General features: G+C 32.1%; 3 protein-coding genes across 23 annotated transcripts; 2 read left to right on the top strand and 1 right to left on the bottom strand.

The window, feature by feature from the left end:
* Positions 1 to 13,229: 13,229 nt before the first annotated feature.
* Positions 13,230 to 18,042, top strand: LOC114187697 (uncharacterized). 21 transcript variants are annotated; one of them, XM_085674768.1, is made up of 5 exons: positions 13,230 to 13,343; positions 15,649 to 15,722; positions 16,834 to 16,921; positions 17,264 to 17,289; positions 17,396 to 18,042. In XM_085674768.1, the coding sequence occupies exon 5, from the start codon at positions 17,472 to 17,474 to the stop codon at positions 17,832 to 17,834; it is 363 nt and encodes a 120-aa protein (XP_085530894.1). In that variant the 5' UTR covers positions 13,230 to 13,343; positions 15,649 to 15,722; positions 16,834 to 16,921; positions 17,264 to 17,289; positions 17,396 to 17,471; the 3' UTR covers positions 17,835 to 18,042. The 21 variants fall into 21 exon arrangements, with proteins under 21 accessions (XP_085530894.1, XP_085530891.1, XP_085530900.1 ...); XM_085674765.1 differs by having other exon boundaries at positions 17,386 to 18,042; XM_085674774.1 differs by having other exon boundaries at positions 16,814 to 16,921.
* On the bottom strand, positions 13,744 to 15,229 carry LOC114187696 (disease resistance protein RML1B-like). The gene is made up of 2 exons (XM_028076011.2): positions 15,011 to 15,229; positions 13,744 to 14,889 (listed from the first exon to the last, which is right to left on the bottom strand). The coding sequence occupies exons 1-2, from the start codon at positions 15,227 to 15,229 to the stop codon at positions 13,744 to 13,746; spliced, it is 1,365 nt and encodes a 454-aa protein (XP_027931812.1).
* Positions 18,043 to 22,142: 4,100 nt separating the features above from the next.
* Positions 22,143 to 23,640, top strand: LOC114187053 (uncharacterized). Its single transcript, XM_085674499.1, has 3 exons — positions 22,143 to 22,414; positions 22,499 to 22,648; positions 23,248 to 23,640. The coding sequence occupies exons 1-2, from the start codon at positions 22,244 to 22,246 to the stop codon at positions 22,625 to 22,627; spliced, it is 300 nt and encodes a 99-aa protein (XP_085530625.1). The 5' UTR covers positions 22,143 to 22,243; the 3' UTR covers positions 22,628 to 22,648; positions 23,248 to 23,640.
* Positions 23,641 to 25,881: the final 2,241 nt, after the last annotated feature.

Here is a 25,881-nt window from a genome sequence, read left to right as displayed (position 1 = left end):
AAAGTGTAGTGAGGCATTATTGGTATTCGCAAAGTATCATACTATATAATACTTAATAACTTTAAACTGAATGAGTTCTAACCTTTAGATATAATACTTTAAGTTGTTAGCCTCTAGGCTTACCCATAATTCTAATGAAATTTTGGAAACATAAAACATATGTTAGTTTTTATAACTAAATAGATACATAGGTTAGGATTGAAAAAAAAGTAATACTTACTCTTGTAACATGTTTTTCAAAGTAGGTGGAATCTTCCTATGGCATAAATAAAACCATACAACCGTGCATTGTCTTGGAATGATGACACAAAGTTGCCAATGATACCTACCATCAATCACAAGTACTTAGCAGAAATAATTAATAATACTTCATAAAATATTACTAGCAAAAACACATATGTATTAATGTATGGCCCAAAGTAGATCTCTCCATTTGACTCAACCATCCATGTTTGCAAATAAAGTTTGATGTGGTCATGTGAGTTTTTCGAAGGTTGAATGGTTTGAGGTTCAATGAATCCACAGACGGAAGATCGACTTGGTCCACAATGAATCCATAATAAATCTACATACATAAAATAAAAATTAATGCAACAATAATATTAAAAAATCAAATATAATTAGTCCAATTTTACAAATAACAATAAATATAATTTTATTTTGTACTTTTACAAATATTATTATAAAAATTCAATTAAAAAAAGAAATAGGCCAAAAAACTAAAAAAAAAAATAGTCTAAGATAAAAATTATAATTGCAAATAAAAAAATACAAGCAATTATATACATACAATGAAAAAGAGATAACAAGCAAAATAATCTCAAAATGATGCAAATGGGGATGAAAACACATAATATTCGGTTGAAAATGCCTAAAATCAATCCACAATCAAATCCCAACCAGTTTGGTGGTGAAAAATGTTCGAAACTCACCTACAGGAGGTCAGAATAATGGTCGCCGACGGGAAGGATCGCAAAACACTGCAAATGGGGATGAAAACGGAAAATATTCGATTCAAAACGCCTAAAATCAATCCACAATCAAATCCCAACAAGTTTGGTGGTGAAAAACGTTCAAAAATTACTTGGAGGAGTTCAGAATGGTGGTTGTCGGCAAAGAAGCTTCGCGAAAAATTGGTGGCACGACGAAACAGTTAGGGTTTCTGTGTTTCGCGCAGAGAAAACCCAAAAATTGACGTCGGGGCTGCGTGGTCAGACGTTACTTAACGTCGGTGCAGAGGGGGTTAGACGTTAAATTAAGTCAGGGTAGAGTGGGTCAGACGTTAAATTAAGTCGGGGGCAAAGAGCTCAAACGTTAATTTTTACATAACGTCGGGGTACTGTGGGTCAGACGTTAAATTATGTTTGTGTTGGAATGGACAGATGTTAAAAAATTCAAATAATTTACAAAAATGTCACTGGTCATTTTTAACGTGAGACTTTTTCTGGGCAGACGTTATATGGGTGACATTATAGGGCTATTTTGTGTTAGTGTGGTCACAGACGCTGCGTCAGCGGCACCTTCAAGGAGAAACGGCCCCTGTCTCGCACACGGGAAGAAGAAAGAAGAAAAGAAGCGATTCGGGAGGCTTGTTCTCGCCGACGACACCTTCGGTGGTGATCGGCGTCGGCGGCGTTATTGCTGGTGATCCAGCTTGTGTAGACGCGTGTCTTAGGGGCTGGAGTCGTGTTATTGGTGTCGAGAAGAAGGAGTTATCGTAGGTAGAGAGAAGAAGATTTAATTTTTCAATTAGGTTTTGAGTGGAAATTGCCTTAACGTTTTTGCTCCGTGCACCCCTCACTTTCAATCTTTTCACCCCTCCCAGTTTATGTTTTGGATCTATTTGGGTTTACACAACGCACCTCTTTGTTTACTGCACACACCCCCACATCATTTTATTTCTTACACCTTTGTCTCACTTTACGCATCCCACCTGTTTACTTCGCGCACCTCCCATATGTGATGGTCATGCACCCCATGTCTTTGTCTATTACTTTTGGGCATGTTGTTGTATTTACTTTGTGCACCCCCTACTAATCACTCATGTATCCCGGTATTTTTGTCTTCCACTTTTATCCTTCTTAAATAATTTCATCATTTTATAATTTTTTTTTTATTTTTTTTATTTAAAAAAAACAAATATATTTAAAAATCATAAAAATTAAAATATAGAAAAGAAATCAAAAAATTTCTCTTTCATTTTTATTGTGTTTGCCCGGTCGCTCGCGTCATGTGATACTTTCTTCCAAATAATTTAAAAAATACTAAAATAATTTTCTTTCCCTTTTAGTGTCTGTCCGACCGCTCATGTCGTGTGACACATATTTTCAAGTAATTCAAAAATACCAAAAAAAAATATTTTCAAAAAATAAACATATCAACATTTTCAAACAAAAATATCTAAAGAACTATGTAACCCTGATTTCTCATTTTGAATGAGAATACGTAGGACCAAGGTCAATCCTTGTCGGCCCAAAAAATTAAAAAATATTTTTATTTCTTTTTAGCATTTTTTGTCTTATTATTTTTTTGGGGAAAATTAACATTTTGATAACCACATCGACTTTGCATTTTTAATTAAAGGTATCGCTCTCGGGCAGGCGCTGTAGGGTGCTAACACCTTCCCTACGCGTAATCGACTTCCGAATCCAAAATCTGGTTTTTCGCAGACTCGTCTTATCTTTATGATTTTCCATAGTTTTCCAGAATAACTATGGTGGCGACTCCCAAATCCTTTTTTAAAACTCGTTTCCTTTTTGGTTCGTCGTCCCGTCGCGGTCTTGGTTGCGACAATTACTTAATTGAAGCTTGCACTCTTTTAATTCCTATTATAATATAATAAGTTAGTAAAAGGCATAATGGAAAAGCAAGTACGTGTACTAAAGTGAAGTAAATTAAAAATAAGCAACTTATATAAAAAAGGCCTGGTATAAAAGCGAATGAGGATGAAGATTGTCCATGTTTGTGCCTTTGAACAATTAATGGTGTTTGGCAAACCTTTTTTTGGCAAGCCTTTGAACAAATGTCATAAATGAAATGGAATTTAGTTTAATTCATACAATTAGAAATAAAATGGGAGGTGGAACCCTCGTAAATACACCAATCTAAGAGGGTATTTTAATTATTCTATATGATCCTCTGGCTCCCCTTAATTGTCTCAAACTTGTTGTTGATCATATTTTCATATAGAGTATGTGTATATCTAATACTACATACAATTGTGAACTGACAAATGGAAACTTCTTCAATTAAATAATATTTCTGACCTACTTCTATTAAAAAAAAAAATTCTACAAGAGGAAAAAATGCTATCGTCAAACTATCAGAATTTTGAACATTCAAAAAATAAATCAAAAACAACAAAATCTCTCTCTCTCTTTTCTTCTCACCCTCCGTATCCCACACATAACCTCTTCAACTTTTTCTCTCTCTTCAGCTTCTTCTCTCTCTTTCTCACTCACACACGTTCAAACCTCTTCAGCTTCTTCTCTCTCTTTCTCACTCACACATAACACCATGGCCTCTTCTCTCTTCATCTTCGTTGCATTCATCTTTTACTCTCAGATTCATAACCACCATTACCAACAACAAAAAGGTAACAACTTTTCTAGGTTCTTTCTTTATTCTTGATGATTTTCGAGTGTTGTTTTTCTGTGAGTTCTTCTTATTTTGGTTGGGTGAATGTTTTCAGATCTACTTTTCTTTGTTGACCAAATGTGTTGGGTCGAGGTTTTTGTCTCAGATCTATTGTTGGATGGATTTGTTCTTCTCATATCTAATGTTGGATGGATTTGTTTTTCTCAGATTTACTTTTCTTTTGGTTCATTTTTTCCTCTTATATTCTTGAGCACCTTCACGAGACTTAAAAAAAGGTAACCACTTCTCATTTTTTGTTGTTCTTCTACCTTCTTGTGTTTCTTTCTATTATTTTTTTTTTGTTTAATGCATATTTTTCTCTGATATCTACTTATTTTTGTTTTATTTTTTTGTTTGATCAATGTTTTCCTTTCATATCTACTTTTCTTCTGGTACGAGATGTGTTGAATTTAGGTTTTTCTTTCAGATTTATTTCTCTTTTGAATGGCTTATTTGCTTTTCCATGTATATTGTTTGATAGATTTTTTTTCTTCTCACATCTACCTTTCTTTTGGTTGATGTTTTGCTTTGAGAGCCTTGAACAACTTGACAAATACAAAAAAGGTAACAAAAATCCTATTTTTTTTTCGTTCTTCTACCATCTTCTAATATCTACTTTGTTTTCTATTATTTTTGTTTTCATGGATATTTTTTTCTGTAAGATCTACTTATTTTTGTTTAGTGAATTTTTTTCAGATTTTCTTTTCTTTGTTGACAAAACGTGTTGGATCGAAGTTTTTTTCTCAGATCTATTGTTGGATGGATTTGTTCTTCTTAGATATACTTTTTTTCTTATGTTTTCCTCTGAGATTTTTGAGGACCTTCACCCTACTAAAAAGAAGGTAACAACTTCTGATTTTTGTTGTTCTTCTACCATATTCTTAGATTTTTTTTTCTATTATTTTTCTTTTTTATGGATATTTTTGTCTGAGATCTACTTATTTTTGTTATATTTTTTTGTTGGATAAATGTTTTGTTTTCAAATGTACTTTACTTTGTTGCATTTATCTATTTGATTGGTGTTTTTTCTCAGATTTACTTTGTTGTTCGTATTTTCGTTCTTCTACATAGTAAAGGTTGAATCTTTTAACCTTTCACTCTTTGACAACGACAATAAAGATACATAAGTTTCATACTTTGGTTGATATTCTCTTCTTCTCTAAGATCTGATTGTTTGTTTTTCTAAGGTTTTATTCTTCAGTTTTGATTTAAATTTTTAATTCTTCAACATATTTTTAAATATGGTGGATCGTTCATCTGTTCAAGACAACAAAGGTACATTTTTTTCGTCTTCTCTCTTATGTTTTCTACTTCTACCAGATTTAAGTACTTCTGCATGTCTTTTTTGCTGTGATGAATGAAGTTTTTATTCAAGATGGATGACATGCTTGAAGAAGACAACAAAGTACAATCTTTTTTTCTTCTCTCGAATCTTTTCTACTTCTACCATTTTTATGTATTTTTTCTCTAATGAATGAATGTTTTCTTCTTCTGTAGAATTTTTTTGTGTCTAGAAGATTATAGTAATGAAGGTTTTCTTTCAGATGAATGAATTGCTCAAAGAAAACAACAAAGATACAATTTTTCCGTCTTCCATACAAAGGTATAATCTTTTTAGATGAATGAAGGTTTGAAGAACACCAAAAAGGTGCAAGCTTTTTATCTCCCAACTTTTGTCGAATCTTTTCTTCTTCCACTAAATATAATTTCTGTTTTGGAGATGGATGATTTGTTTGAAGAATACAGGTTGGTTTTTTTCACAATAAAAAAGACTTAGTGAGGTATTTTTGCAATAATGAACTTTCAACTATTGTGTGTCATGGACCACTAGGCGAAGTCCAATGCAATTTGGTGATAACAACAACGTCTATGAAGATAGGTCGTGGCTAGAAAAAGTTGTGTGCCTTTCACTCACTAAAGGAGAAGGGTTATGTTATTTTCGAAGTTGAGATTGAAAAACAAGCATGCATGTAAAAGTTCTTTATAATCTACCATTGTTTTAATATATGTAGTTTATTATCTTCTCAAAAATATCAAGTAATCTGTCAAAATTTTTGTTCTTTTATATTTTATATACTTTTGGAAGAGTCATTAATTAAATTGTTAAGAAATTTAATGAAATTAATGAACAAAAATAAATAATATGAACTTTTTAAAATATTCTTCAAATTTTAAAGATAACATGTTAATATGATTTTTTGTATCACAAATTAATGGATAAAATTAATTATTAATAATTAAATAAATTAATTTAAATTGAATAAATATTACAAATTAAATAAATTGAATTAAATTAAATTAAAAAAATATTAGAAATTAAATGTTTTACTGTCATTAATGCTTTTCATATTTCAAGATTACAATTACATTCAATGTAAACATATTCCAGGAAAATCTAATGTTTTGCACTGTTCAAGAAACATTTGCAAAATCTCTTTTTGGATTACGAAATCTTTTCTAATTCCAACTCATGAAATCTCTTTGTATTTAAAATTTGAAAATTAAATATTGTTGACATAACAATTAATAATATTTGTAATTTAACTGATGTAATTAATGTCACATAAAACTGGCATGTCATTGACACTAGGCTTTTTTTGTATTTCAAAATTTTGTAAATATAATTTGAAAAATGATCAAGAAATTTAATTTGTAACAATGATAAACTTTTTTGTATTCCAACGTATATGATAATTTACATTGCTCAATAAATTTTTTCATCTTACAACACATTTTGTAGGTAATTAACGCCACACCCAAGCCAAGAATGATTAACATTTCATATAAAATAAATTTAAATATTTATAACTTTATTTTTATAACATATTTTCTTTTGACCTTTTTAGTTTTCAGAAAAACTTGTTAATATGAATTGTTCAGGTTTAGATATAAACTAAAAAAATTATATTTAAAAGTGTATGTTGATGACTTCTCCAATAGGTTAAAACGTTTCATTTGTCTGCACTTTGTCTATCTTTTATGTAAACTAGGAAGCAGGTGGAAGAAGGTCTATACTTCTAATGACTTAGAAGAAGATTGTCATATTGTATTTGAGTGTGATGATGTTAGATATAATGAAAATATTAAAGTTCTATGTGTTTAAGTACTATGTCACTTTTAAGTGTTATTTTTACTTTAGTAATGTTAATATTAATATATTAATTCCATTTCTTACATATTATTTCATTTTCTTCACATTATCTAAAGTTATTCACATTATATATCAAATTTTTTTATAATTTGTATTTTTTTTATATAAAGTATTTATCACTCACACAAAAAATGTATTACATAAAATACCAACCTAACATAAGATTTTTTTTTTTAAGTTTGTAGGTTTCTTCAAGAAGTTTTTTCATCTTCCAAGAAAGTAATTAATATTAACAAGAATCAATATTAACTTTTCATTGTTCCAATGTTAATTTTCAGGTATCCATCATTACTTGTTAAAGAAATAATGTTTATTGGGCTCGATGCACTGACAACTCTTTGTTTTCAAAATTTAAGAAAGTTTTATCTCTTCCGAGACATCTTTCTCATTAATTATGGCATATTAAGAAAGTAATTATTTCTTGTGTCTGAATGCAATGTCATATATCTAAGTGCATCTCAACCCAAAGTCTATTACATTTGCATAATTATATCCTTCTAACAGAATTTTTTGTATTATCATTTATCATTTATAATTTATAATTATATTTTTCTATTTTATTACATTTATTTACGTAATTCCCTGGAGAATGATTGTAAAAGGTTTGAAAAGTTCTAACATTTTGCAAAGTTTAACTTCCACCAACTTTTGCTCTTTGGAGACATTAATTATGAACAAAGAAATTAGTTTTTTTTTCTTCTAAATGCTAAGTCATATATATATCTCTTCAACATTCCTCCAGAAAGCCTATTATGATTTTTATTTTGTAAAATTCTACGTAGCTACTCGAAGAAGTTTTGTACAATGCTGAAAAGTTCTCATATTTTTCAAAGTTAATCTTCCACGAAACAATCTCTTATTACTCAAAATTGAAGAAATTTTTGTTCTTCCAAGTTATTAATTATAAAGAAAGTAATTATTTTTTGTGTCTCAATGCACTATCATATGTGCATTACGTCATTTTTAACTTAGCTTCTTGAAGTATCTTTTACAACTTGGAATATCTATTTTCAACATGTTTAGTTTTCTAATTCTGACAACATTAATTATGAACAAATTTTGACTTGTATGTTCCCACAAAATAATTGGTATTGGAAAGAATATCAAGAATTTCTCTCTGATTATGAATAATAGTTATACCAATATCTGCAAATAAAAAATTTCTCACTTTTTCAAGAATCAGTTTACCTATTCCAAGACGTTTGCATTAATAATTATTAAAACTTTAAATATTAACACTACGAATGATGTTTTGTGACACTCAATGCACCTCCAAACATTGCAGTGTTATCTACACATCTACCAAATCCATCCAAATACAATGCACTTTAAATATTTTTACAACCTAATTGATCTAATGTATTATAACTTATAATTAATATTAATTAATTTTTTTAATTCAATCTCTTTATAAACATTTCAAAACCTCTCAATTTGCCATAATTACTTCTCATCTTTCACCATCACCTAATATGTATTTAATTATTGAATTAGCGGTCTATAATGTTCATGGTTTGGGATGTTAACGGGGCGGGTAAGGTATGGGTAGTAGCTCTCCCGTACCCTACCCGCTAGATAAATATCTGTCCCGTACCCGTACCCATATCCGTCGGGTATCCGTTATGCGGGTACCCGTCTATTTTTTTCATACCCACGGATATCCACGGGTACCCACGAGTATTTACAAAATTATTTAAAAAATAAATATTTAATCATAAATTCAAATAAAATAAATAAAATACATCACTGTCATAAATTTTAAATAAATTTTAAACTAACTCAAGTCCAAATAATTATAAAAATAAATATAAAATAACGTTCAACACGATGGAAATTCTTTAATTAGTGTTTTGATCAACAAGTCCACTTTCTCCGATTGATTCCTGAAAAATAATCAAATAATAAACCTCAACTATCACGTGCCAAATATTCTTATTTTGATTCCATCATTTGACAACAAGCATATCATAAACGTCACTATCTATATATGGTTTGATGTATATGCCCAATTTCAAAGAAGCAAAAGAGAAAAATGTTAAGGGATGTACTTGAAAGAAGACAACGTACCAATACTTGAAGTTAGAAAAATGAAGACAGAAGACAAGATGTGCAACTTATAAAAAATTAGGACAAAATGTTTTTTACTAATATATATATATATATATATATATATATATATATATATATATATATATATATATATCAGGATTTTTTTGTGAATTAAAGTTTAGCGGGTACGGGTATCCACGGATACGGATACTATGATACCCGTACCCGCCCCGTTAACATGCGGGTATCAAAAATACCCGTACCCACGGATAGCGGGTATCCATTTTTAATATCCATTTCTTATCTATTGCGGGTTTTATCCGCAGATACCCACGTGTACGGATATTTTTGACATCTCTATTCATGGTTGGAATTTGAATTTTAAATAACTTGATTCGAAATTGAAACTTACTATTTTTACATTTTTTTTATATATAGTAGATTAGTAAATGAAAATGTTGTTACGTATCATAATTTAGTGTTCGAGTATACAATATTTTTATTAAGTTTCTAATTTAATATGGACTCTCTGAATTTAAATTATTTAAAAAAAATTGATTTCTTATATTTAAAATTATTAAAAAAATATTATATTTGATTTTGAATAAAAAATTCATATATTTCACACCATCTCTCTTAATTATTATTAACATAATTACTATTACTATTATCATAACTATAATTCTATGAAATAATCATTTTGACATTTTTTTTTAAAATGTTAATGTTATTATTACTATTGTTATTAATACTATTGATGTCGTTATTATAATTATAACCTACTATTATATTATATTTTAATTTATTTCATTAATTATTTTTCAATCATTAATATTAATATTATAATAATAATTATTATTATTATTAGTTAATCAATTATTACATATTTTAATTAATTATTATTATCATTAATGTAAAAATATTAATTTTGTTTAATATTATCATTTAAATTAATAATTATATTTTAATCAATTATTATTTTTTTATTATTATTGTTTACTTATGAATTTTATGAATTATACATCTGGATTTACTCTAAATTGAAATCTTTTATTACACTTTATTATTTTATTAACAGAATTTGTTGTAATATTAAATTAATTTTTAATTATGATAATGTCATGCTATTTTAATTTGAAAAATCTTAATTTTAAATATAATATATAAATATTTATTAATAATTATAAACAATAATTTTTATAGTGAACATTCATAAATAATTGCTATGTTTGTTATTAAATTTTAAATATATGAAAAAAATAATTATTTTTTTCATAAAATATAAAATATCTAAATTTGTTATATATTTATAAAATCGTAATTAATATTTTTTATTTCAATTGTAATTATTACTTTTTATTTAAATTATTTTTAAAATATTATTTGTAATGCTTTTTTTATTTTAAATTATAACTTTTTATTTGATTTTCATTTTATAATATTATTTAAAAATGTTTTAAATATTATTTATAATATTAATATTAGTATTGAATGACATATAATCCTATATTTTATTAATTTTTCCTTGGAAATTCACTCCATTACACTTTTGCTTATGTTAATGTATTAATTAATTTGACATACTGATTTTTTTAATCTGTTTGCCTAAATAAAACCAAACAGCCTCTGCGATGTTTTTACTCACTCATTAGCAGACTTATCTCTTAAAAGAATTTATCTTTAGATTTTTCAAAGCATTTGTATAAAGGTAAACTAAAAATGTTGTTTTTCATGGATCATTTAGCTCAATAAAATGCAAATGGTCGTTAATAAATTATCCAAAAATATAATATATATGATACAAAATAAATATGTATAATTTATAATATATAATATATATATATATTTTTCAAAAAGATTTAGGAATATTAAAGTTTGTGAATTTGTCAATAAATATATAATAGAGGACTTGATTGTATACTTTTATTAATAAATTTACTCTGCATTAAATGAGTGTACGTCGTCTCATGCATCAATTTTGATATCTAACTTTTATATTTTTAAATTGTAACATCCCAATTTTTTAGCAGCTTAAAACTAATAAAAATATGAAGTTTCATCATAGTTCCAAAACGGATAATTTAGTATACACAATATATTAATACAGTCTTACAAAAGATATGACTATAAAAATATATCACTTATACAGTTACACTAAACTAAGAAAAATATACCTAAATTGACCACCACTAAAGCTCCCACCTAAAAGGATGATTCTTCATCCTCCAGAAGTGCCTCTGACATTGCAACCACGTCTACTCCCATCGAAAAGGTGATCATCGCAAAAGGAAACAAACAATACAAGACAAGAACATAAAAAGCAAGGGTAAACTAATCTGATTAAAGGAATCATGCAGTTTAATTATAAACAGAAATCATGCAATCTTTCTCATTATTACCAGAATCATATAGACCACCACAACACAGCACATATACATGACTCTAGACTCAATATCCGAATTATGTAAGCGACATTGAATCTCTTGGAGGCGTGCACCTGTGACGGTTCCCAAACTCTGTAGAGTTTGGGCTCAAGGGGTTATCACCCAACCATTCCCAGGCTAAGTCCCATTCGCGTCTAAGACTGATCGAGTCTAAAGACTAGGACCTTCTACTACTCCTCACGACATAATCCATTATACTCTACATGAGACTTAATGGTTATTGGAGCGTCAAGATACCAACCAAAATTGAGTCCTTATGTCTTTACATGCACTAAAACATTCCCCTTAGAATTTCCCTTGAAATCATACTTCAACCACATCTTCTCATATTCCAACTTCATGCAATTTCACCACACATTTTACTAGTCATAACAATTCATGCATATCATAACTAAGTTCGCATTTTAACATTCAAACATAGCTTCATCCAATAGAAACAAAGAAATAACACTTGGCTGCAGAGGTTCTCGCCCAAGCTAGAAGGTCTCGCCTAGGCTAAAGGGCTCTTTCGCTTAGGTGAATCATTCTCGCCTGAGCGAGGCTCGAAATAGAGAACAACCCAAACGCTGAGCAAATTCTCGCTCAGGCTAAGCTGTCTCGCTTAGACGGCTAAGCTGTCTCGCTTAGACGAGAGTGACTCTCGCTCAAGCGAGATCTCGCGTAGTGACAAGGGATGAGTTTCTGGTGTTTTCGCTCAGGCAAGAGCGACTCACTTAGGCGAAAATACCAGATTCCCAATCTGTTCTCAGATGCAACCCAAAATTCATGTCCACACTCAATCATATACCCAATCACACATTCCAAACATCAATTCAGCATACAATTATGCAATCAAGTTCATTAGACATGGTTTATATGTGAAATTTAGAAGAATCAGTTAGCTTCCCTTACTTGTTATCCTGCTTAGACAATTTTATATACGTCAACGCTTTAAAAATGACAACGCTTCTAACTCCACAGGATGCTCTATCTACACATAGAAACATCACAAGAACGATTAGGACATACTGTTATGATCACTGATCAGCAGAGACTCATACTGATGATTAAAACGTCGCATGAAAGCGGTAGAGGGCTTGCATGCAACAGAAAACAGAAAACAGAAAAAGACTAAAAAGACAGCAGAAACTCAACTTACGCGAATGGAGAAACTGATCGGTCGAATTTGAAGAGCTCGCCGAGAGGACCAATCCTACGGTCTCGGTTCTTCAATCAGAGGACTAGAGAGACAGAACCTCTAGAGAGAAGTCAGAGAACTCTAGAAAAGTAGTTTCTAGAGAGATAGTGTGTTTTAAAATAATAAAACTCGTCTATAACGATTCTATTTATACTAAAACCTCCTTTTAATATTAAAATAATCGAGTTTCACTATTTTTAAACCACTATCACTTTTAAAACGCCATTTTCTAAAGTCTTACATAAATAGTTTAATCAACAATTTTTGTATTGTTCATCATTTTTGTTATTTTTGGGAATTTAGCATTTATGTTTTTCTACATTGTCAAATCAATATTTTATTTAAAACTAAATTTTATTTCTTAATTAACTCAGTATATTATTTAAAATAATTATATATAACATATTTTATTGAAAAAGATATATAAATAACTTAAATAATTTTTATCATAAAAATAATTAAGATATTATTATTTAATTTTATAAAATAAAATATTTATACTAAATTTAATCATAGTTGTATAATTTTTAAAATTATATACATTACATGGATACAAATAAATATATACAATACATTTTGTTAAAAATATATATAAATAATTTAAATATATTTTGATCATAAAACAAATTAAAAAAATATTATTTATTTTTATAAAATATAATATTTATATTAAATTTAATTATACTTCAAATTTAAAATTAATTTATTAAATATACTTTAATTTTTAAAACCATAGCACGGGTAGAAATATAAGTATATATACATACAAAGTGTGTAGAGTCCAAATCTATATCTGAGAACTACCATTTTCCATCTTCCTCTTTCTGAAGAATTGTTTTCTTGCCTTCGTCTTTTCTCCTTTTTTTCGCTTCACGGTCTACAATTCGTAAGTTGTTTTTCTTATTCCTCTGTTTTCCCCAGTTTCTCTCTCTATTTCTGTATCAACTGGGTGCCGCTGGCCCCATTTGGTGTTTCTGAATTTTGCTGCGTAAATATTTGATATTTGGGCTAATGCGCGATTTTTTGTGATCTGGGTGATGCTCTTTTTGTTGGATCTGTGATGATTATGAGGGTATTTTTGTTTGGTGATTCCCTTGGGTCTTGATCCACGTGATCGTTTTGGTTTAATGTTGTGAAATAATCAGATCTGTTCTTGATTTGTTATTCTTTCAATGGTAATTGGTTTGTGAAGATTTCATTGCATTTCGTAGCGTTAGTGTGGAATCTGAGTCATATTTTGTTTATTAATCTCTTTTTATTTTGACCTTGTTTATTTGTTTATTTATTTATCTACCTTTGTATTCATTACCAAGGTAGATTTGAAGTTTAACTATTTCATTGTTCGTTTTTTTCCTGAAAGTTGGTTGCAGAATAACACTCTTTGATTCTAACTCGTTCGTCTTTGTGTCGAAAGGTGTCATAGTAATTAAATAGTAATTAAATTGAAACTTAAAAGGTATTCCATTAAAATGGTCACATATTTCAACAAACAAAAATACCACGTGATCTGATATTAAAGCTGTGTGAAGTAGTTGGCCTTCGTCTATCCCAACTTGTTCGCTATCTTGATAGATAGAACACGAAATATGTCCCTCTATTGATCCCTCAGAAAGAACGAAACAACAAATGAAACCACACAACTCAGGTAGTGAGAGATAAGGAATAGTTATTGAACTATCTTCAGCATGAAATCCAAAGTCATTCATGATATGATCTCCAGGGAAAACGGCACATCCACCCTCAAATTGCTTAGGATAATAATATTGTTTGGATAAGTAGGGCTTGCAACTCTGTAACATGTGTTCAGAAACTAGTAATTGAGTGAAGACTGTCTCCAAAGAAGTGCAGTTATAGGCTGTCAGCATTTCCAAGGATCGTGGAAGCTCCAGTAGAGACACGAGGGTCCTGCAATCATCTAACACCAATAGTTTCATCATTGAAAGGTTTTTTATGCTTGCAGGTAAACTCTCCACATTAGTTCCACTCAAGTCTAAAAGTAGTAAAGAGAACAAGTGGCCAATGATGTTAGGGGGTGATTGTACGAATGATAGATTGTCGCAACCCTTTAGAAAAAGTCGAGCAAGTTCCGTATTATATTGAATTGATGATGGCAACGAACATATAGCAGTATAAGATAAGTCCAAGAACACCATTTTATGTGATGTCACTGACAACTCCTTAAGAGATGAACAACCTTCGAGGTTCAATCTCTGCAGATATTTTGAATGAACATTCAGATTTTCAATCTTTCTACAGCCACTTAATTCCAAATGTGTAAGCTTGGGGAGGGATGATATGGAAGGGTGGAGCTTACGCAAGCTTTCACAATAAGAGAGGTCAATTCTTTTAAGTATTTCTGCCTTGGATAAGTCTGGAATCTCAACCAGATCTCGAGAGGCTTCTAGGTGAATTTTCTCCAAGTTCACCAGGCTCTGTAACAACAAAATGCATCACGGTGTTCAGAAATTGTTAAATTCACACTCACGAGCTTTGACTAAAAGAGAAACCTATACAAATTGGAGAAACATTTAGTACGTATAGCCACATTCATACCTGAACACCTTCCCAAAGCTTTTTAAGCTTGCTACGACGCATGTCAAGCTCAACAAGATATTCTGCATGAAAATTGGACGACAAAGACTCATGACAAAATCCATCCCAACGAAAATACCTCAATTTATCAGATAGTGACTCCAGACCGCTAGGAAGGTGCACATTAAAATGGCTTGAGCAGTATGAAGAATGGATTTTAAGAAATCTCATGCTAACCATCTTTGTAAAGGAATTAGAGCTCAAACGATAACAATTCCCTTGTCTGTTTTTGTTTTTGTACTTTTGATCTCAAAGAAACCGGATCAAGAATATATGTTCCCATAATCCCTTGGTTGTTTTGTTTTACTCTTTCCATTGGACTTGTGTGAGCCTGCTATACCCTCGGGATCATTTCATTTACCATCAAATGGGCACTATCCTCATGGTTCATTTAACCCTGCACACAGGGCAGGGAGGTTTCAAACTATCACCTCGTGCAATGCTGAAGATTACCATAACATCTATCGTAGTTGGGGAAATGTGGACAGTGTTAAAATTGATATTCTGTTGGGTTTCTGATTTTGTATGTTTTTGTCGATTTTCCTTCCTTTTCATATTTTTTTAATTCTTGTTTTTTTCTTGTGTTTGATTTAGTGCAGAGATAAAGCATAATTCTGTTGGTACGTAGGACGGTGGACATACGGCCAAAGATCTTTTAATTCTTTACAACAAGGTTTGAACGAATTGCTTACATTGTATGATATACTGATTACGGTGTCTGTTCCACCAGATGTGATACTTACAAATGTGCGCAAATGCCCAGAAAATTATTCTTGAATACTCCTAAATACATAAATGGATGTTATTGATGTTGTTGTTTCAATTTTGTTATTAGTTTCTGTTGATTATGACAAATTCGATGTATGGGTGTATATATAAGCAAGATCGATTGCAAACAAAATTTATTGACACTTAAATCAGCCAAAAAAACAGTTATCCTTCTCCTGATATATGATTGGCAAAATCACCAACTATTCTTTTCATCAAAACATTGAGCAAGTAATAGTACTTTGGAGGGGGTAAAGAATCACAGGGTTCTAGAAGAGAGATAGGACTAGAATCGAACTAGACTGATTTTTGGCCAGTGAATGTTACATGCCATTCCTACAACTAAATTTTTTTGGGTATATATTTTAAGAACGAAACTTTTTTTAGTAAATAATATTTTGAATAATATGATATTATATTTATATTTTATATTGTTTATTTTAAATATGTACTGAAAAATATATCTCTATTAGTCTCTACTCAAGAAAACTCTTAGTTTGGTCCCTACGTATAAAAAAATATTGAATTGATTCTAATACGAATAAAATAGTCCCTTATGCATTCTTTATTTGCTTTGATTCATTTATATGTAATACATTCTTGATTTGGTTCGTATTCTATAACTTTTTTTTTTGTACCTTATATGTAAAGATTGACAAGTTGTTGGTCAAATTTAGTTCTCTTGTCTCAAATCTAGTCTTCTGGATGTAAAAAGAAGTAATTGAAATGAGAATTATAATCAAGGTGACTAGTCAGATTTTAACAAATGTATTAGCCATGAATAACCTATTCAAGGGTTGTTGGAATTTTTCGAAGTTTTGTTATTTGGAGTTTCGAAAGAGTGGCTGGTCACATTATGTTTTTGGGTTTTGTGATTTTTAGTGATTATTTGACATTGGATTTGTCGGGATCTTGAAACCTTGTGTGATGAATATACCATAAAATGATCTTTGGATTTGTCCAAAGTTGTTGGAATTCATTTAATTGTTGTACTAGGCTTGTTTTGGTTTTGGCAGGTTTCATATAACAGGATTGTATGGTGGTGGAATATGGGTATCCTTAAATATTGCCGAAGATGTGGAAGGTTTTGATCCTTTTGTACAGGTGGGGGAATTGCTTCTAATCATATTTAATGCTGATTGTTTTCAACATGGGGAATAGATTATGCCACTTTTCAGTGTTGGTATTGTTCCTTTTCGGAAGAGCAAAATTAGAGAGTAGATGTAAAATTTTGTACTAACAAATTTAAAATGTGAGACTTGATCAAACCACCAAACTTATCAATAGCTAGTCATACTGTCAATTGTTTTCTTAATACTAGAACGTGCAAACAAGCTATTTAGGGCATATAAGAGATTGAATTTGGGATTGTGTTTTATTTTTTCATTCCCCACTTTATTGGGGATAGCAATAGGGACACTGACCCTTTTTTATATCATGTTGTAGCACTTTGTGACATGGGACAACGACAGGTACATTACGCTAAAATAATACAAAAGAAGTTGACAAACACAACTTTGTCAAAATAAATTTGATTATTAAGCATTGACATTATTTCATATTCTAAGTTGAACGCAGATTGGAGAACAAACAGGAACAGAACAACCAGAAAGTATTTTGTCTCTCCAATCTCTTGAACTTTAAGAGAACAGTCATGGACAGACGCACGAACACCACCAGGCCAGTAGTGTTGTCTTCCTCTTCCATCACTGGCACCACCACCATAACAATTCAAAACTCTGAGCCATCTACCTCTTCATCTCAGCACCAACAACAACAACCAGAAGAAGTACTTTTCCTCCCCCTCAATCGCAAGAAGAAAAAGGTCAGTTGGAAAGAGGGCACCGTGGACAATGAGTTCATGCAGAAGAAGAGTTCCAAAAGGTGTTGTATCTTCCATAAGGAGAAGCCCTTTGATGAAGATGACAGCGATGAAGATGAACATCACTATGACGAACACCCTCACGATACTGGGTTTTGCTGTAAGAATCATGATAAAGCTGGCCCAAGCACCTAGAGAATTGATTAATGAAACCTAAAACATATATTTGTAGAGTAATTGGTGAAATCGTTGAACTTAGGTTTGCAACTCGATAATTATTTAATTTCGGTTGCAATTATAAGATTATGACATTGACACTAGAAGATGTTTAGTTTAAATTTGAGTGTCACAAATAATTGCCTACTTTAGTAGTGAATAAGAGTTTCACTAATTTTTGTCTCAATTCCTGGGTTCAAAGAATGGGGGTGTTTTTGAAAAGAAAATTCATTCTTTTGTTTGACCTTTCGATCTTCTCTATTGTACCGTACTTACACCGACCCCTAATTTGTTGTAGAATAGCTCACAAATTCACTCAAGATCAACTATCACATAAACACATAGGAAATAGAGTATATTGCAAGTGTTAGAAACAAAAGAAGGTGAAAGAGAGGATACATAAAGAACAAGCATACACACACGAATTGATGTGTTAATGAGCTTCAAAGAGAAAGTTCATTAAACCAGAGATTACAACATAGAGTTTTCTCTTCACGACAAACTTTTCACTTAGACAACTCAAATGTTAACGTAATACCAAGGCTAAAAGCTCCTATATTTGAAGATACTTGCTTAGGGTGAGTTCTTTTCAACATAATTACTGCAGTAAGAGGATGAAGAGTAATGAACTACGGGAATAATCATGTTTGTTTTTGACAAAAGTAAATGAATTGAATCAAAAGTGATGATTTGCGAGATTTTCCAACATTTTGCATCCTCTGATTTTGAAGAGATTTAAGAGAGAACGTTGTCATTTTATCACTCTGCCCCTCCATAGCACTTTCCAAGCTTTGCACCATTTCCATTTTTGTGGCTTTCCACCATTGTTGCTCCTTCATGGAGATATCAACAACAACTGTGATTATGAAGTATTAATGGAACTAGATACATTGTACTTGGATTTGAATCCAACATCCACAATAACTTTTGTTCAATGTATCCGGTTCCATTTGTCATGTATCTGATTCCAAAATGTGTTTTAGTTCTTCATTCAATTTCGTTTTGGTTTATCTGATTCCACAATTTGTCCACGATTTGGGATTTGCGATTCAAATCAAATATATCAACATATTTATTTTTTTCAATTAATAAATAGCATTAATATTTTTTATCAAGAAAAAAATTCAAAATTAATTATAACTTATCTAATTATTATTTTATACCACTTTTAACACCAAGGACAATTAAGTAATCTTACTTTTTCATAAATTAAATTTTTTTTTATTAGTTACATTAGTCAAATCTTACACAAACTTTTACAAAATTTACTCTCAAATCCACTTCACTAGCACCTCCAAATCCCTTAAAAAAATACAATATAAACTTTACTCCCCAAATCCACTCAAATAAATCATCTCCCTCAAATCCTTCCGCTCAAAAGAACACACCCTTAATGCATGAACAATGCTTTTAACAAATAAGCTTAGTAGCCATTATATGATACCACGTCAGATGATTCAATCAAATTGTACATGATATACTAGACAATACTAAATGTTACAAGACTAATCCTCTAATCCTCTGGACAATACTAAATGATTCAATCAAATTGTCTATTGCATGTAATTACTGGATCATTTAACTATGTCATTCGTTTAGAAACCTTTTAAACAAATCATACTAAGTCAAATCTTCACAATTTATGTGTTTTTATCATACTATTTTATTTTATTAAGTTAAAATTTAATTGGTATAATTTTTATTATTATTTTTTATCAATGCTTATATTCATAATGTTATTTGTAACGTCCCATTTAATTTATAAACGCAATTAAAGGAAACGCCACACATAAGATAGAATAACGACGTAGTTCTGGGGTTCTCAACATCACCCCTACAAAACTAGGCACACCACGATGCCAACAAAAGCAGGATAACGATCTAACTAAAAGTTTACAATGTAATAACCACGAATACAGGGGTCATAGCCCTAAAAAAGACATGAAGGAAAGAAGTGTAAAATCCAGCCCAGATGGCTAAGCTGCGGAATCGCCGTTCCCTTCATCGCAAGAAAGAATAGCCACATACAACACAACCATGCAACAAAACGGGTAAGCTAGAGCCAACAACATATTCATCATACAGTCAGACATATTTTCATCATCTCATATCCATATAACAACCAAACATGTTATGACTCTTCACTCAATACACTACGACTCGACACGACTCATCCGGATACGTATAACTCAGTCGGATTCAGCGGATGCTTGCACTTGTGGTGAATATCTCTGCTCGACCCTGAGCTGCTCATCTCCGAGCTATGTGTTACAAGTGTTACGATGAATCAAATCTCCCTCACCACAAGGTTAGCCCTTAATGAATTTCAGGCCTCCTGCTACTCTCACCACAGGAGTCAGTCCGCTCTAAGTGAGACTAACTGGCCCCTTAGAGTGTCAGGATGCAGTCCTTACCTTGAATCCTTACCTAGTTATACAGATGGGGCACCACCATGGACACCCACTAACATGGGCCATGGAATTACGTCCCGACCGTTGAAGCGCAACCCTGAAAGTCTCACCTAGAGACCCCAAGGAATTATGCACTGACACAGATCAACCTCATTCACATAACCAAAATAATAATTACCAAGCATAGATATACATCACTCGTACAAACCGTTGATGCCAATGCCTTTCGTGATCCGGGCCCCACTCATTCCAACACCACATAGTCTATCCATGTAAATAAGATCCAACTCATCATGTTATCATGCCACTTTAATATTATCCGTCTCATTTAATTCACATGCCAATTCTCATACCAACCCATCATCTATAATTCATGAATCATGTCAAATATACTTCATGCTCCATCATATACATACCACTCATCATACAATCATACTCAACCAAAACAGATCATTCAGGAACCAACGGACATCCAAACACAGCACTGTCTCGCCCAGCACCTCGCTCAAGTTGAGGGGTCTCGCTCAGGCGAGTTCCCCCTCCGCCTAGGCGAGGGCACAAGATCAGGGGCATGAGCAACGCGGGATCTCGCTTAGGCGAGACCCCTCTCGCCTGGGCGAGTTGCCTGCTCGCTCAAAATTTTGAGCGGGTCACCTGAGCGACCTCTTGCGCAAGCTGGCTTGGGCGAATCCCTGTTTGTCTCGCCTAGGCGAGACTGGCTCGCTTGGGCGAGATTAACAGGTCTCGCCACTGTTTCACCTGCAACAGCCATATCTATCGAACCTCCAAGCATAAAAAGCATTCAATCACACCAAACCGAAGGATTTATCCGTGCAATCAGTAACTAACTCAAGAACAGCCAAAATAACACCAAAAGACTGGAACCCTAACTTCCCGTACCTGAAAAAAGGGTCAACAGAAGCCTTGACGGCACGACGACGGATACTGCAGCTCTACTAGTGAACTAACGAGCTGAAAACAGAAGGTAGGAACAAGGGCGCATTATTACTAAACTTTAACCGTGGAAAAAGTGGAGGGAAAACGATGGAAGCCATAAAATCTGGAAAAAGACACTTACGTGGAGCCGGAAATGAGTTTGAGCTTGAACAAGGTGGATCTTAGGGCAAACCCTAGCAGAGCGTTCTGTGAGGTAGTGGGGGATGACGGCTGGTTTCTGAAAGAGTGAAAGTGAGGTGGGATTAGGGCAACATAGTAAGATCTTATATGCTGGGCCAACCCTTAGACCCACTTACAAGGGCAGCCCCTAAGTTTAGGGCAGAAAATAAAATGGGGGTCTTACATTATTATTCTATATAAACTAATTTATTTGTGTGTGTTTATTATTTTATATTGGGTAGTAAAATTTTGAGATTATTTTTGTTCATATGGTTATTATTTTTAACTTCAAATAGTGTTAGGTATTACTCTATTATTAAATGGGTTGTACAATGGTCATAAGTATATGATTTCCAATATATTATAATAATTAAAAAGGTTAAATACATTTTTTATCATTTAAATCTTAGTTAAAACTAAAATTAGTTTCTTTTGATAATTTTGAATTAATTTAGTCTCTTATCTTTATCAATGTGTGGATTAGTCCTTTTAACCAAAATTTAAGTTTATTTGACGTTTTAAACGTGTTTCTTAGTTAATATTGAAGCGAACATGTGTCAAATGGTATAAACAAACTGAAGTACTATAATAAAATATGTTTGAAATGTCAATTAAACTTAATAAAATTTGATTAAAAGAACTAAAATTGAACGACTAAATTATTTCAAAATAAAAAAAAAAAACTAATTTTAATTTTAACTAAAGTTTAAAGTTAAAGGACAATACATATTTAACCCTGCTTAAAATGTGGGATTGAAAGTCAACTTTGGGAGAACGAAGCAAAAAGTGAAATTTTGGGAACATATAAAAGAACCAAAATAATTTAGGAGAAGCTTGGGATTGGATTGGGAGAGAGTGAAAATGGACTTGGATGCAGTGAAGAGGTACTTGGAGAAAGAAGTGGGAACATCATCGGAGGTTGATGGGTTACCACCGAGGTTTCTGGAACCCTTAATTATGAATTCGCTTAAGGTTGATCTCATCGAACCTGGTCGCATTCTCTGTTCCATGAAAATACCACAACGTTTACTCGTACGTGCACTTGCTCACACCTTTTTCTTCTTTCATTTTTATTTTTTCTCGTTTTAATTCTTTTATGGGATTTTCTTTGTGCAGAACGCTGGCAATACGTTGCACGGTGGTGCCACCGCTGCGCTGGTGGATGTGGTGGGGTCCGCCGTGATTCCCACCGTTGGGTTCACAGTTCCCAATACGGGGGTTTCCGTTGAGATTAATGTTTCCTAATTGGATGCTGCCTATGTCGATGTATCTCACCAACTATCTATCTCCTTTGATTATTGATTTGCGATTTGTGATTTGTTATAATGATCCATTTACTCATAATGAATATGGGGTCAGGTTTGGTTTGGGAGATTGATTTTTGTTCCATTAATTGCTCTTCGGAATGCAAGTTTTCGTGTGTGAACATCTTTGGTGTTTCTTCCTTGGACTGTCTGTCACATTGTATTGAATTGAGTAATAGTGGCGTTAGAAGACATTAGTTTAGTATGTATTCTGAGACTTGGTTGCTGAAATGTGTTTTGACCAAACATGTTGCTCAAGTTCTAGACTTGGTTACCTCAACTAAATTTCTCTGATGATTTGGGAACTATTTTGCAAATGATTAGCAGAAAAGTAAAAATATTTGTCTTTTCTATGTTAAAGTAGGTGAGTGTGGGTGTGGTGTGTTGGAGAACTTGATTGGTTGACATGGCCTATTCTTTGAATTATTGCAATACCAGTGTGATTGTTTCAAACATTTATTTGGAGGAGTGGAATTTAAGGAGTTGTTATTGTGGTTTCTGATAATGGATGTAATGCAAAAATATTAGTGCAGTAACAATAGTTTTGCATTGTTATGTTAGGAGGAGATTGAGATCGAGGCCAGAGCATTGCGCGTTGGGAAGGTTGTTGCTGTTATAAGTGTAGAGTTCAAGAAGAAAAAAACTGGCAAAATTTTTTGTCAGGGGCGTCATACCAAATTTATTCCTGCTTCCAGTAAACTGTGAAGGACCAAATTGCACCCAAATAAACGGTTCAAGATAAATGTTGTATCGCCCTTCTGTACCAAATACATACCAAATTACCCTTCTGATTAAGTTTCCTCCATCTCAAACAATTACTTCAATTACTTTGAATTTTCTGTACCAGTTCTTGTTATTGGTAAACGATGAGGACCATGTACGCTCAAAGTTGTTCTCTACCTTTTGATTTTGATTATGTATATATTTGACTCTAGATAATCATTTTTACTTAAATCTTCATTTAACCACACTTATCTCGTCATGTGTAAAAGTTAAAGTGAAAATATAAAGGCGTTCAATTCTTTTCCTTTTCTAAAACTATACAGGTAGTGAAGGTAATTTTTATCCATGGGTGTATTCATAAATGCAAGTTTTGGTCAGGCTACTAAAGTTGTCCATACTCACCAAAGTTTTTCTTGTTCAAAATTTCATGACCAGATAGTTATTTAAGGTACAATTATTTAATCATGAGAGCCATGTCCTATAATTCCCAGAGCATCTCTGAAGTTGAGGGTGCTCCTGATGGTTCTCGCCTGCCGATTCCTCCATTGCCCTTTCTCATCATGGCAGCGAATTCCCCATAATCTGTCTGTCCATCCTGCACGACAAATCTTGCATTAACAACCCAACCCTATAATCAAGTGTTGCAGAAACTTACGACAACCACAAACAGAAACGAATACTTACGTTGTCTTGATCAATTTCCTTGACAATTTCATCAATATGGACATCAATGGTTATGTAACCACTTCCATCTTTGTCAAAATAGGAGAAAGCTGATACCAGATTTTCCTCCCTCTCCAACTTATTCAAGTGAACCGCAGCAGCAATGAATTCACCATAGTCAAGTGTCCCACTGTTATCAATGTCTGCCTGTAACCACGTGCAAGATCATACATCAGAACCAAATATTGGAGGCAAAACAGCACAGATAACAAATTAAAGGATGCATCCATGAGATCCTTGATTTCAGACTCCATTAGATCAGATCCTACCCGCTTTAACCCTTCTTTTAGCTCATCAAATGTTATAGTTCCACTGTTATCTGCATCGATCATCTTGAATAACTCCTTCAGACCACCAATTTCTTCCTCAGAGAGCCTCTCCGCAATAACCTTCAAACCAAACAAAATTGTAAATATCACGGTATTAGGATTTCACATGGAAGACTAGGAAATGGATTTCAACTTCCCATTCAACACCAGTTTCTGATAGACTTCCAAAACCAAGCCATTAAGTCAAAGCTGAAAAACTTGAAAAAATTTAATACTCAAACTAAGAAACACAATCATGGCCCGAGGCTGGGAAGAAAGTGACAATTCAACTGAAGCACAACATAGAAAATTGACGTTGCTAAAAAAATCAAAAAAAAAAAAAAAACGGACGTAAAGAAACAGTTTTAGATAATAATCATGCCAAATGTAGAACAAGGTCACATCTTCCAATTTTAAGGTTAATGCATGAAAAACAATACAACTGTGTCAGGTTGAGGATGTCTTTGGTACATATCGAAAACTCGTATAGGATAATGGAGTTCATTGCAGAGAACCAAAACTAACAGAAATAAAAGAAGTAAAAATCAGACTTCATATCAATGAAACTCATCTAACTGATGACAGCTACTAATAAAAGACATTAGCCTCCACTTCGACCATATACCGGTTCCAGGTTCTAATTGCTCTTGCTTTGGTAATAAGGGTCGTCAAGAGCCTGAGCAAGAGTTAATCTTTATTTAATGTGTTTTTAACAACAGTACAACGTGTACATATAAAAAGCCATTAATCATATTCACTGTAAAAAAAATTCTTCAAATTCAAAATTTGTTCCTGCAGGCAAAAACACATTCTCTACCCATTTGAAGATAAATAATATACATACAATAATACCAAAGCATCTATAATTATTAATGTATTGATGTTTTGGTTTGCAAACATTGTACACATGTTTGAAGCTGTTAATGTTTATGGGAGTTAATTACGGTTGTTATGTTGTATATATAGGAACCTAAAGTGACAATTGTAAGTAAATAAGAGGATATGTTCAACTTATACATGATGGGTGAGAGTTCATTGGAAGAGGTACAAAGAGGTCAAAGTGGAGGTCTCTTAATAGTGGAAATCTGAGTAGCATATGTTTCCATTGCAAGAATAAATGTTACACTTAAAGCTTATGTTATAAGAAAAAGAATATGGCTAACAACTTTAAAAAGTTTACACGATGGTGCCAAAAGTTCACAACACTTGAAAGAGGTTCAATTGTCCTTGGCAATAACAAATTTGATATGATACCACTTGAGTTGGGAAAAACAGTATGTGCATGGATCGAAAACTCTAAAGTTGGGTGTGAAGAAAGGAGAATTAAGGTGTACATAAGCAGGAATCAAAAAGAAAAAGAAAGGCCTGAGGACAAAAACAGAATAAAATGGGTAGAGAAAAGTGGAAGTTAATGCACCTTCATCAAAGTTTAACGTCTCAT

Source organism: Vigna unguiculata, chromosome 6 (assembly GCF_037176805.1).
Source record: "Vigna unguiculata cultivar grain cowpea cultivar isolate G323 ecotype 2 chromosome 6, ASM3717680v1, whole genome shotgun sequence".
Lineage (NCBI taxonomy): Eukaryota > Viridiplantae > Streptophyta > Magnoliopsida > Fabales > Fabaceae > Vigna > Vigna unguiculata.
This window is presented reverse-complemented; position numbering and strand designations above follow the sequence as displayed.